The 11,714-nt window shown below is 50.2% G+C and overlaps 1 protein-coding gene across 1 annotated transcript; it reads left to right on the top strand.

Moving 5' to 3' along the window:
• Positions 1 to 2,230: 2,230 nt before the first annotated feature.
• On the top strand, positions 2,231 to 8,175 carry CCDC42 (coiled-coil domain containing 42). The gene is made up of 6 exons (XM_043497466.1): positions 2,231 to 2,307; positions 3,320 to 3,425; positions 3,690 to 3,794; positions 4,684 to 4,881; positions 7,323 to 7,481; positions 7,972 to 8,175. Exons 1-6 carry the CDS (start codon positions 2,231 to 2,233, stop codon positions 8,068 to 8,070), a joined length of 744 nt encoding a protein of 247 aa, XP_043353401.1. The 3' UTR covers positions 8,071 to 8,175.
• Positions 8,176 to 11,714: the final 3,539 nt, after the last annotated feature.

Genomic DNA, 11,714 nt, shown 5'->3' on the forward strand with positions numbered 1-11,714 from the left:
TGAATGGCCTGGCCTGCTAGATGAGTGGCAATAGCAGGTTCATAACTTGCTACCTGAGCTCTAGTCACTAGAGGGGGACTAAGAGCTCTCAGGTGGCAAAGACTAGAGCTGGGCAAAGAATGGATTTTTTGGTTCACAGACAATTCTGAACAATTGAAAGAAATCATTTTAGTTTCAACATTTTTGGCAAATCAAAAAGTAAAAACCCAACATTTCGGGTGAATTGAAGTGTTTGGTTCGACCCAAAATTAATCATTTTGTTTTGACTTTGAACATTTTTTTAACTTTTAAAAAAATATAAATAAAATTAAAGGACATTTTGAAACAAAAAGTCATTTTGAAAATGTCAAAATGAAATGTTTCATTTTTTTTCAGAATTTTAGTTGTGGGATTTTTTTTTCAGTTGAAACAATTTGGCAAAATTGACACAAATCTGGAAGAGATTTCAGTGTCACTGAATCTGCATTTTTTTGCTGAACAAACGTTTTGGTCAAAACTTTTTGCCAAGCTCTAGTAAAGATGCCTGAGCCATGTGAACGCTGGCACTTAAACTGCACTGCTGCGCCACTGGTTGGGAAGCGGTACAATAATTTTCAGTGTAGACGAGGCCAAAGTGCAACAGACTGTCAGGGAGAGACGTCCATCTCCAACCTGTATCAGAGAGAACCAAACCTCAGAGAGCCTGAAGCCTGAAATCCAGCCTTAAGGACTGTTTATCCAAGCCAGTTCTCTGTTCATTCACTAGTAATAAGCCTGAGCCTGCCTCTTTCCTTTGGGCAGCATGTGAAGGGCAGGAAACCTCCCTAGTTGATATAAGGGATCAGGTCACTCAAGCTGCACTGAGAAGGGCACAAATGTAACTAACTGCAGCTTAGCTGCTGTAAATACATCTTGCAAGGCAAACTCAGTGTATACCCCAGATTAATGATCTGGAGGATGGTGTGGATTGCACCCTCAGCAAGTTTGCAGATGATACTAAACTGGGAGGAGAGGTAGATACACTGGTAGGTAGGTAGGGATAGGATACAGAGGGACCTTGACAAATTAGAGGATTGGGCCAAAAGAAATCTGATGAGGTTCAACAAGGACAAGTGCAGAATCCTGCACTTAGGACGGAAGAATCCCATGCACTGCTACAGGCTGGGGACCGACTGGCTAAGCAGCAGTTCTGCAGAAAAGGACCTGGGGACTACAGTTCTCCAGTCAGGGAGTAGAATGCTCCATTTGCATGGCTCGGATCTCATTGGGATATTATTATTTATCACAGCATGAGTCTTCACAGGGCTTATCTATATTTTATTCTGAGCAAATATCTTAGATCTACTGTGTGTGTGTGATTGCCCCCATGTTGGCCAACACAGATTGAACTGGGAACCTCCAGAACTAAAAGACTGAGGTGCTATTGCTTGTAACTGTGACTAACATACACATACATATATCAAATTTTATAATGATCTGATGCTCACCTCCTCCTGGACACACCTGCCTACACACAGGAGCTGCCTTTCCTGCTGGGAATACTGGAATGGTTACAAAGGGCACAGAGAGTGGTGACCCTGGAGAATTGTCATCTGTACAGGATGAGGGAACCCCCTGCCATCCCCCGAACCCTGGCAGCAATAATGCTCCGTCTTTACAAAGATGCCATGTATGTTATGGCTAAACCTTTGACAGCTTTCCCTCTTCCTCCCCTTTCTCATGTCATGGCCATTGCCAACTCAATCAGCTTAATGACAGTGCATGGGGGCCAGCAGGAGGAGCACAGGCTGTGCACCAGGCTTTCAGCCCTGCTGACCTGGACCTCCGGAGAGGCTCATCCGATTCCTCCCTTCCCAAAGGGGACGTGGAAGGGAAGAGGAGGATGCAGCAGTGGAGCTGGGGACTGGGGCGATGGCTCCCTGCAGCCCAGCCAGATGGGAACAAATTTCCCTTAAGGGACAGGAGCATTAAGGTTGCTAAGTAACCACCTGGCATTGTCCAACCCTGGCTGCTGGGGTTCCATGGACTCCAACGGTACATGGAGCCAGCCACCAAGCCTCTGTCTGCTGGGGGCTCTGACAAGGAGGGAGGGGAAGAGAGGGCCTTGGGAAGAGCAGGAGGGAGGTGCTCAGGGACTGTGGGTGTGTCCTATGCCAGCCCGCTAACTCCTACATAGGGCAGCTGAGCTGGGCCCCAAGGAGAGGCTGCACAGGTGGGGCCAGAGCAGGGCTCATCGGGGGGAGAAGACACAATGGCCACCATGGAGGAAGAGGACCTGTCGGAGTATTTCCGCATGCAGTATGGGCAGAAGCTCCTGAAGCTGCTGATGTGAGTAACACGCTACCCTCCCCATCCCATCCGTCCCTCGCCTTCTATGGCCTTTCACTGTTCCACCCTCCTCTGTCCCATACACACACCTCCTTCTCTCCTTTCCCCCATATCCAATCCTTCTCCCACATCCCTCCTGCCTTCTTGTCTCTCCACCATATGCTCCTCTCCCACCTTCCCTTGCCCTCCCTCCACCTTTTCCCTCATAGAATATCACAGAATATCAGGGTTGGAAGGGACCTCAGGAGGTCATCTAGTCCAACCCCCTGCTCAAAGCAGGACCAATTCCCAACTAAATCATCCCAGCCAGGGCTTTGTCAAGCCTGACCTTAAAAACCTCTAAGGAAGGAGATTCCACCACCTCCCCAGGTAACCCAGTCCAGTGCTTCACCACCCTCCTAGTGAAAAAGTTTTTCCTAATATCCAACCTAAACCTCCCCCACTGCAATTTGAGACCATTACTCCTTGTTCTGTCATCTGCTACCACTGAGAACAGCCTAGATCCATCGTCTTTAGAACCCCCTTTCAGGTAGTTGAAAGCAGCTATCAAATCCCCCCTCATTCTTCTCTTCTACAGACTAAACAATCCCAGTTCCCTCAACCTTTCCTCATAAGTCATGTACTCCAGCCCCCTAATAATTTTTATTGTCCTCTGCTGGACTCTTTCCAATTTTTCCACATCCTTCTTGTAATGTGGGGCCCAAAGCTGGACACAGTATTCCAGATGAGGCCTCACCAATGCCAAATAGAGGGGAACCTTGATCTCCCTCCCCTCCTGCCTTTCTCCCTGGGCACAAGTAGAATTCAGTCTCCATGCTCATGGGGCCCTGGGCTTCATCAACACGTGGTGCTCTGCCATGGCACTCCAGCCCTGGCCGAGTAGCTCAGAGCCTCCAGGGCACAGGCCGACCGAACAGCGAGGCCATCTCCCTTGCGTTGGGCAGGCAGCACTGAGCTCATGGGCGCAGCCACAGGCAGCCCCATGGGGAATGCTTTTGTATCTTTGTGGCAGGAAATTCCCAGCGACAGAGGACCAATCCCCATCACCATCCATTCGGCTGCTGGAGAAGAAGAAAGAGGCCACGCTGGTGCACAGGGCTATGGAGGCTCAGAAGGAGGTGAGAGAGGTGTGCGTGAGGGAGCCCCGCCATGACTGCTATGACCCACAACACCAGCTAGGCTTCTTGCACACCCTCCACCTCCTGCTGGGTCCAGTCTCCTCAGGCACTCCCTGAGAGGCACAGTGCAAAATCTGTCCCACTGGCCTCTGGCCCTGCTTTGGAGGGTCAGAGTAGGGGAGCACTGACTATTGGCACCGGAAGGGGGGCTCACTGAAACAGAACAGCTGGTTCACCTTTTGCCTTTCTCCATGATCCCTGTAGGCTTTCTGGACGAGGATGGAAGCCCTGAATAACCGATGGGAGGAGCTCAGGGCCAAGGAGATTCAGCTGAAGGCTTATATAAAGAAATTTGAGCCGTTCATACAGGTACAACCAGTCCAGCGGCATTCACATAACATGCCCCTGAGCTGTAACACAGTCACCTGTTCCCATTCCATGTGAAGGGCTCCTCCCTGGTACACCTGCACACACCCCTGAGCTGTAACACTGCCGCCTGTACTCATTCCATGTGACTGTCTCCTCTGTGGTACACCTGCGCATACCGCTGAGCTGTAACACTGCCGCCTGTTCCCATTCCTTGTGAACGTCTCCTGTGTGGTACACCCACACACACCCCTGAGCTGTAACAGAGCCGCCTGTTCCCATTATGTGTAGAGGGCTCCTCCATGATACACCTACAAACACCCATGACTCCCTCCCTCTCATCTCTCTTCTCAGCATAGAACAGGAATGAACATTGCAGGGCATTAGCCATGACATTATCAGCCAGGGCCCCTCCCCCAGAGCCCCTTCACTCTGTATCACTGCCAGAGAAGGTCTCAGGAGGGGCTGGCCAGGGGTGAGTTGCTCTATGTTGCCATGAGCCTTCAACACCAGCTTTGTCATGCCCAGCTTAAGTGGCATCCATCCCAAAGTCTCAGCCAACATCTTCCCTCAGTGCTGGTAGCAGGGTGTTCTCTGCAGCCCTTTTTAGGACCAGGTGCCAATGGCTGTGGAAGCTATGGGACCCCATGCCAACTGCTGGTGACTGTCTAGCTCAATTGCTGTCCATTGGCATGATCATGGCTCATTCAGGGTTCTTCTCCCCTCCCCTCCTTCACTCCGCCATAGTCTCTCTCCTCTTCCAAGTACTGCTGATGTTGGAGGGGTGTGGGGCTGGATAGGAGGCATCTCCTTATGATGTGGTCACATCGCTAACATCACACATCTCTTGTCTGGGGTTTCCTTTCTGGGGTGGTGGCGGGGGGATTGCTAGGAAAATGACCAGAAGCGAATCAGAGCCCTGAAGAAAGCCAACAAGGAGAAAGAGCTGAAGAAACAGAGGGTGAAGGAGCTGGCCAAGGCCAAGCTGGACATGGCGGTCCTAAAACAGGAGCACCAGCAGCTCTCCAACAAGCTGCAGCAGTACTCCATCTTCAACAAGTACCTGGAGAAGGTGGTCGAGGTGTCGGAGGTGAGCCTGGACCTTAGGGGCTCCCACATGCTGAGATGGGGAGATGAGATGGGACCATGGGCAGGGCAAAAGTCTCAGGGGGAGATGAGGCAGGGCCCAGGGTTCCCTGCAGCTGGGTGCAGAGAGTGTAGAGGAGGTGAGATGGGTTTCCCTTGTGCTAGAAAGGACTCAGAGAAAGGAGCAGGGCTGTGTGGCAGGGACCTAGGGAAGGGACTGAAGGTTTTAGCAAAGTGGAGGTGGGACCCCAGGGACTTGGCCAAGGGAACAGAGGGTGAGGCTGGGATGAGCATGGCCCTCCCATGCATGCATGGGAGGCTCAGGCCAAGGGGAAGTGTTATATTTTCCTGGGGTAGGAGTGATAACGAAGCTGGGACACAGGAGAGCGCTGGTGTGGTAAGGATATTCTGGGGCAGATGTGCTATTCTCCCCTGTTAGAGGGGAGGGGATGTCCTTCCCTGCCTGGGCTGGGTATCAGTGCCACCAAATGGCAGTGCGATAGGCTCCCGGGCGCCGTGCAGGGCTATGGGACAGTAATGCCCAGTGCACTGTGCTGCAGTTTGAGGAGATACGGGAAGTCATTGGCCGGTACAAGACGCTGGTGGGTATGCACCAGGATCTCATGCAGTCGGCGCAGGAGGGACTAGAGATGATCGAGCAGGCGAAGATGCGCCTGTCGCACTACACGGAGGAGAAGGACGACGAGATCCTGCAGCACAACAATGAGCTGGCACGCCTGCAGATGCGCTTTGACCACGCCCGCAGTGATGTCATCATCTGGGTAAGGGGGGTCTCCATACACGTGCCCCGAGGAAGCCTTCCCCTGCCTGTGTCTGCAGGGAGGAAGAACTCCTCCAGCTTGCTGGGCAGTGGTGGGACAGGAGGCTGGCAAGGCAGCAGGATACTGCCACCCTGTTTTCTGGGTGGGTGCCTCATCTCTGACCCAGTGGGTCATCCCAGGGTTCAATCTGTTACTGCACTGGGCCAGGAGGACAGACCCTGGGTTTCAGGGTGCTGATGGGTCACAGAATCATAGACGTTAGCCCTTGTGCATAGCAGGAGAGTTCCATTCAGTTGATTTCAAATCAGTCTGTCTACACCACGGAAAACCCCAAATGCCGCTGCCCTTGCCACAATTTAAGTCTCGCCTGAGTTGGTTCTGCATGGCGACCTAAGCTAGACTGATTTAAGAGAGGCCTAACCCAGCGTAAGGCCCTGATTCATTGGAGTATTGAACCAGGGACCAGTGGGCTCCACCCACATGTCATGTTAGGCACAGGTGTGCATAGCTTGCTGAGTCAGGGTCACCCTGCATCTACGCTAGGGGGTGCCTGGGGGTGACAATAAAGCAATGGCATGATGTGGGTGCATTTTTTCTCATTTAGACCAGACTGCTGGGATACGAGAGACCTATTTGATCATATCCAATCTATCCCCCAGGGCCAGGGCTGGATTGTTTCCCACAGGAGGGCCTCCATGGCTTTATCTAATGTAGTTGTATAGGCCTCAAGTCTTGGGGCTTTCACCAGTCCCTGGGGTGAGGATCCCAGGGGCTCAGAAACCTCAGCGTGGATATGGTTTTGCAGTTGTTCAGCCTTTTCTTTGTCCAATTGCAATCCATGACTCCAAATTATACCCCTTGATTCACCCCTTTCTGCTCCCTCTTTTCTGTTTATACCCTTCAGAGACTTGCAGATAGTTGTCATGGTCCTCCTGGTTCATGGTTGGTAGCCAGGGCCCTGTGAACGATGGGATGACACGACTGCGTAAATAGCTGCATAATTCCCCGTTTTAGAAGTGGCCGCAGAATTGCGCTCTGCAATCCAAGCTTTCGTTTAAAATCACAACAAAAGTGAAGAAAACCTTCCAAATGCGACGCATCCTGTCTTATTGTTTGGTTCTGGTTCCTTCCCCATTTCTAGTACTGTTATACAGTATTTGTATCATTACCTCTTTGAACATTCCCTCATGAAGGCAAGCTGGCTGCTGCTGTTGGTGTGAATTGTTTTTCTTTCCCAGTGGCATTACAATGTGCTGCCCCTTTAGCAGGATGTTTTTTAAGTTTCCCCAGCCTTTTCCAGTGCTCCCGGACTGTCCATACCTCTTCCCTCTGCACCGTGCTCACTAGACTTAGCTCCCCAAACCAGCTCTTGTAAACTCTGACCTGCTTGTGCAGGTGCATTCTGGGAACTTGCCATTACTCTGCTGAATTCTCGTAATGATGATCACCAGCTATGGCTCATGATCCCGAGCCGAGTCGAGACTTTTCCAGGTGTGAATGAAAGTGAAAGGACAGATCCATGCTGTGTAGTGTCCAAGGGGAGGGTGGGTACTGCTCAGGTGGCAGATGGGCCGCTATCAAGTTGGTAGCTCCAGTGCTTCGCCACCCTCTCTGCTGAGCAGCATATTTCCATGCTCTCTGCTGTCCTCTCCTCTCTTCGCAGGAGTCTCGCTGGGCCCACATTCAGAACACAGCCGCCAAGAAAACCCTCATGCTGGGCACCATCAAGATGGCCACCCTGAACCTCTTCCAGAACGTGAGCAAGCAACTGAAGGAGACCTTGAGCGTGCCTGTGGAGGACACCCACAAGCAGCTGGACATGGTACAGCCAGGCTGATGCCTACCCCTCGCCCCCGGATCAGGGAAGGAGAGCAGCACCTGCCCCAGCTGCAGGAGGGACCTGGAGAAAACAGAGTGTATCAGGCACCTCACCCCACCCTGGAGGGGACTCTGTAGGACAGAACTGGGGTGCTGTTGGCAGAGCAGATGGGGGTGAACACTAGCAATAAATGAGCATGGCGTCTGAGTTGATCCTTGCCCCCTCTCGCCCCAGAGAGGGGCCAGGGCAGGGGAGGGAGGGTCTATTTGTGGAGGCACAAGGTTGGATGAATTGGGACTGCAGGTGACTGAACTGGCTACAAATCCCTTGTGTATCCTTGGGGATGCAAATGTCCAGTCCTTCTCGGCAGACCAATTTAAAGCCATGGGAAATGTGCCTTTCAGAGGAGCCAAACACCTGCTATTCACGCTGCAAAAGCCATTCCAAGCCAGTCCTAAACCTCCAGCCCTGCCATCTCTCTTCTCTACCCCAGATTCAGCAGTTCATCCAGGACCTCTCCGATATCTGGGCAGAGGTGAGAAAGAAGGACATCCAAAGCCGATCAATGATAGTTGTGGTCAAGGACGTGTAAGGGAAACACCAACTACCCCTGTTCTGCCAAGGGAAGGCTTGTCCAGCTGAGACAGGAAAGGAAAGGGTCTCCCATGGATGCTGCAGACTGTACTTCGGCACTCTCCATCCTCCTGGCTCTGAGCTCCTGAGCAAACGAAGACTGTCTGTGTTATAAAGACAATGTATTCTAAGACATCATGTCATTTTCATGGAGTTTGTTCCTTACATTACATTAAAAACCTCCCCACAGCGCCCTGATGTAGAGCTGGGGGCATTTCTCCACTTACACTTTGTTGTTGAAAAATATAGATTTGGCTCAACCAAGATATTTTGCAAACTCTTCCTGAATTCCCAAAAAATCCCCCAAAACTCCAAATGAGTTTTCTGACCAAAGCATTTCTTTTGATTCAAAACATGCTGTTTCCATGAGAAGTTTCCTTCCATTTTATTTTTTTTAAATGTTAAAAAAAAAAAAAAAAAGCTCAAAACCAAAGTTAAATGTTCCATTTTGGGTCAGACAAAATGCTTAGTTTGACACCAATTGAATTTTTTTTCAACTTTTTGGTTTGTGGAAAATTTTGGAAATTTAGTTATCAACTTGACCCAAAACTTATATGTGATCTGATTTTTCGGAATTGGTAGACGACTAAAGAAACCAGTTATTTGCCCAGCTCTCCCTGGGGGGGGATGATCGCTCCCCAATATCACAGCCATGAATCTTCTTTGGTACTGAGAGAGTGGGATGTTCTGCATGGGGAAAGAACATCCCGGCGAACCCAACCCCAGAAAGGCACTAATAAGCAGGCTGGGCCAGAGACTGGTCAACCCACTGGGTTTGTCTGTGTCTTATTCTCAGCAATACCTCATTCTGGCTAGGGCAGAGACTGCTCTGACTGTTATGTATCCCCCTCTATCTGATTCCCTGAACCTCCCCTGCACCCAGGGACTGGTTACAACATTTTCATTTCACTCGGGGATAGGTCACTTTCTCTAGGTAAAAATTCCCCCAGGCTGATATGGAGGGAATGGAGCAGCTCTCCCAGTCTGACAGGAGGCCTGGGGAGAAGAGCAGGTGCCCTGGGTTGGTGTGAGAGATTGAGAGGGGGGAGCATGTACCTGGGCTGGTTTGAGGGGCTGAGGGAGGGGAGCAGCTCCCCCAGGCTGGGGTGAGGAATTGAGGGAGAGGAGTAGGTGCAGGGGCAGAATTGAGGGGCTGGGGGAGGGGAGCATCTCCCAGGTTGGGGGGATGTTTGGGGGAGTTGGTGTCCCAGGCTGGTGTGAGGGTTTGGGGGGGAAGAGAGAGAGAGAGTCTTCTGGGATGGCAGGAGGGATTGCAGGAGGAGCAGGTCTCTGTGATGCTGCCCAGGGGTACCCATCTTTGTGAGGCACCTCGCTACCACCTGCCCTTAGCATGAGGGAGCCTTGTCTGTACCTGCCCGGGCTCAGTTCCATGACACCACCAGTTACTGGCAACACAAATATTCCCCCTTGGCTGCTGTGAGCTCGGCCTTCTCTGTACAGGTTAGCGATAGGCACACATTAGCCTCTGGGTCCTCCACGTGTCCCCTGTAGTGTCGCAGGCCCCTATCCCCAGAATTACCCAGCCCACTGTTCCCAAAGGAACAGTGCACCACAGCTTACAAGTTTTACCTTACCACAGGTCCGCTCAGCACACAGCACTTACCCTTGCTTTCACTAGAAATATGGCTAAGTTTCAGAGTAGCAGCTGTGTTTGTTAAGGGTAAGTTTGTTATCAAAGGACAGAGATTCAAATGATAGCAAGTAAGATTATTGGAAACAAATGGTTACATAGAAAATAAAATCACCACGTGTTTACTAGATCTAAACTTACCTCACAAGTTATCCTCATATCTAGAGAAGTTTCTCTCACCCAACTTTCTTCCCAGCATGTTCAGCCAAACCTGGCTAGGATCCCTCTGTCCTGAAGCAAAACCCATTGTCAGGTCACTTTCTCAGGGAACCCTTGGGGATTCCTCTGTTCCCCAGATATAGTTTCAAACATTCATCATCTTAACTCCTAAACAGGCTACCCCCTGCTGGTTTAATATTTTCCTGCAGCTCCAGCAATTGACAGATTCGCATTTGGCTCAGACTGTAGATGGGCATCTGTTGAGAACTATACAATATTCTGTTTGCCCGTGGCCAGCCAAAGAGAGAAGTGTCTCTGCCCCCTGCTTGGGAGAAGCATGTGCATCACCCTTTGGTGACCTGCCTTAACGCATAGTCCTACCGAGCACCGTTTTTACACTATACACATAATTCCTCACATAGTTTCCCTGTATATGTCTTGCAATGATGATGATGATCAGTGTGACACAAGCTTTCAGTAGACATGACATTCATGAGTGAACTAGTACGCAGATCCCAGACCTAGGGGATCCCTCTAACCCTTAGGCACTCCGTGCCCTCTGCCAGGTGGCACCAAGAGATTGCTGGGTCACAGTCTCCCGGGCTGGCATGGAGGTTTGGGGGGAGCAGGGCTGCTGGGCTGGTGTGGGGTCTTTCTTGACAAATACCCACCATCGTCCAATCTAAATAAAGGAGGGGAATTATTCCAAGCCTCTGGAGAGAGCAAAGTAAGGAACAATGGCTTGAGGCTGTTGCCCTATTTCAGTTTGAGTTGGCATCTTAATAGTTCTGCGTTAAAGATCACTGTCCCTAGAGAGCAAGTCTGTCCCCAGGCTGCTCCAGTTTTACAATCAGCGGGGTGAGACTTATCCTGGAGGTTCTAGGAGCAGTTGAAGAACGAACACAGCAACCACAAACACAGCTACAAGTGAGCTATTGTGTCTTTACTATAAGTTCCACTCCACAGACAATCAATGTCACAATCACAAACAACACCAAGCGAACCCATGCAATACCCAGCAGCGTGTTCATATTCACATACCCAGCGATATCAGAGAGCTTCATGGCTCTCTCAACAGGTGGCCATCCTTTGGTGGGGGCGTCTCCTGATGGGGCCTTCCCACCTTATTCATACCAGGGCAGGAAACATGGGTTCTAACCAAACCCACCACCTTATGCATATGTACAAGAATTCCAACCCCCTTTTCCTTATCTGTACTTCTGCACCCCATAAAACTTGGGGTGCCCTGCTTTCCACAGGTTACCCTCTTAGTTTCCCTTATTCTAGGGTTGCCAATTTTGGTTGGATGTATTCCTGGAGATTTCATCACATGACATAATCTTTAATTAAAGATTAATTTTAATTCTTGGAGACTCTAGGCCAATCCTGAAGGCTTGGCAACCCTACTTCATTTCCATTATGCATCTATGTAAACATGTCCCCAAGGTAACCTGAGGTTTCTGCAAAAATTCCCATGATGTTACATTAATATCTTGCAGTCTAGACATTGTGGCATATTTTCCTGAACATCACCCATGGGCACATTCTTTACAGGAATCTTGTAACTTTACTGATCCACAATTATTCCTGGGTCACTTATGTCAACCCTCCATAGGCCTGAGACCTAACATGGCTAAACTGAAATTTGACAGGCTTCATCCTCCAGGCCTTGCAGTACTTACTGATATACCTAATGTTATACTCCTATAATACTATCCTACGTAAACCTCTCCATCACACCTGACTTAATTATACTTAACCATAACAACTCCTCTATTAAATGAAATAATTGG

This window comes from Dermochelys coriacea, chromosome 14 (genome assembly GCF_009764565.3).
Source record: "Dermochelys coriacea isolate rDerCor1 chromosome 14, rDerCor1.pri.v4, whole genome shotgun sequence".
NCBI classification, from domain to species: Eukaryota; Metazoa; Chordata; order Testudines; family Dermochelyidae; genus Dermochelys; species Dermochelys coriacea.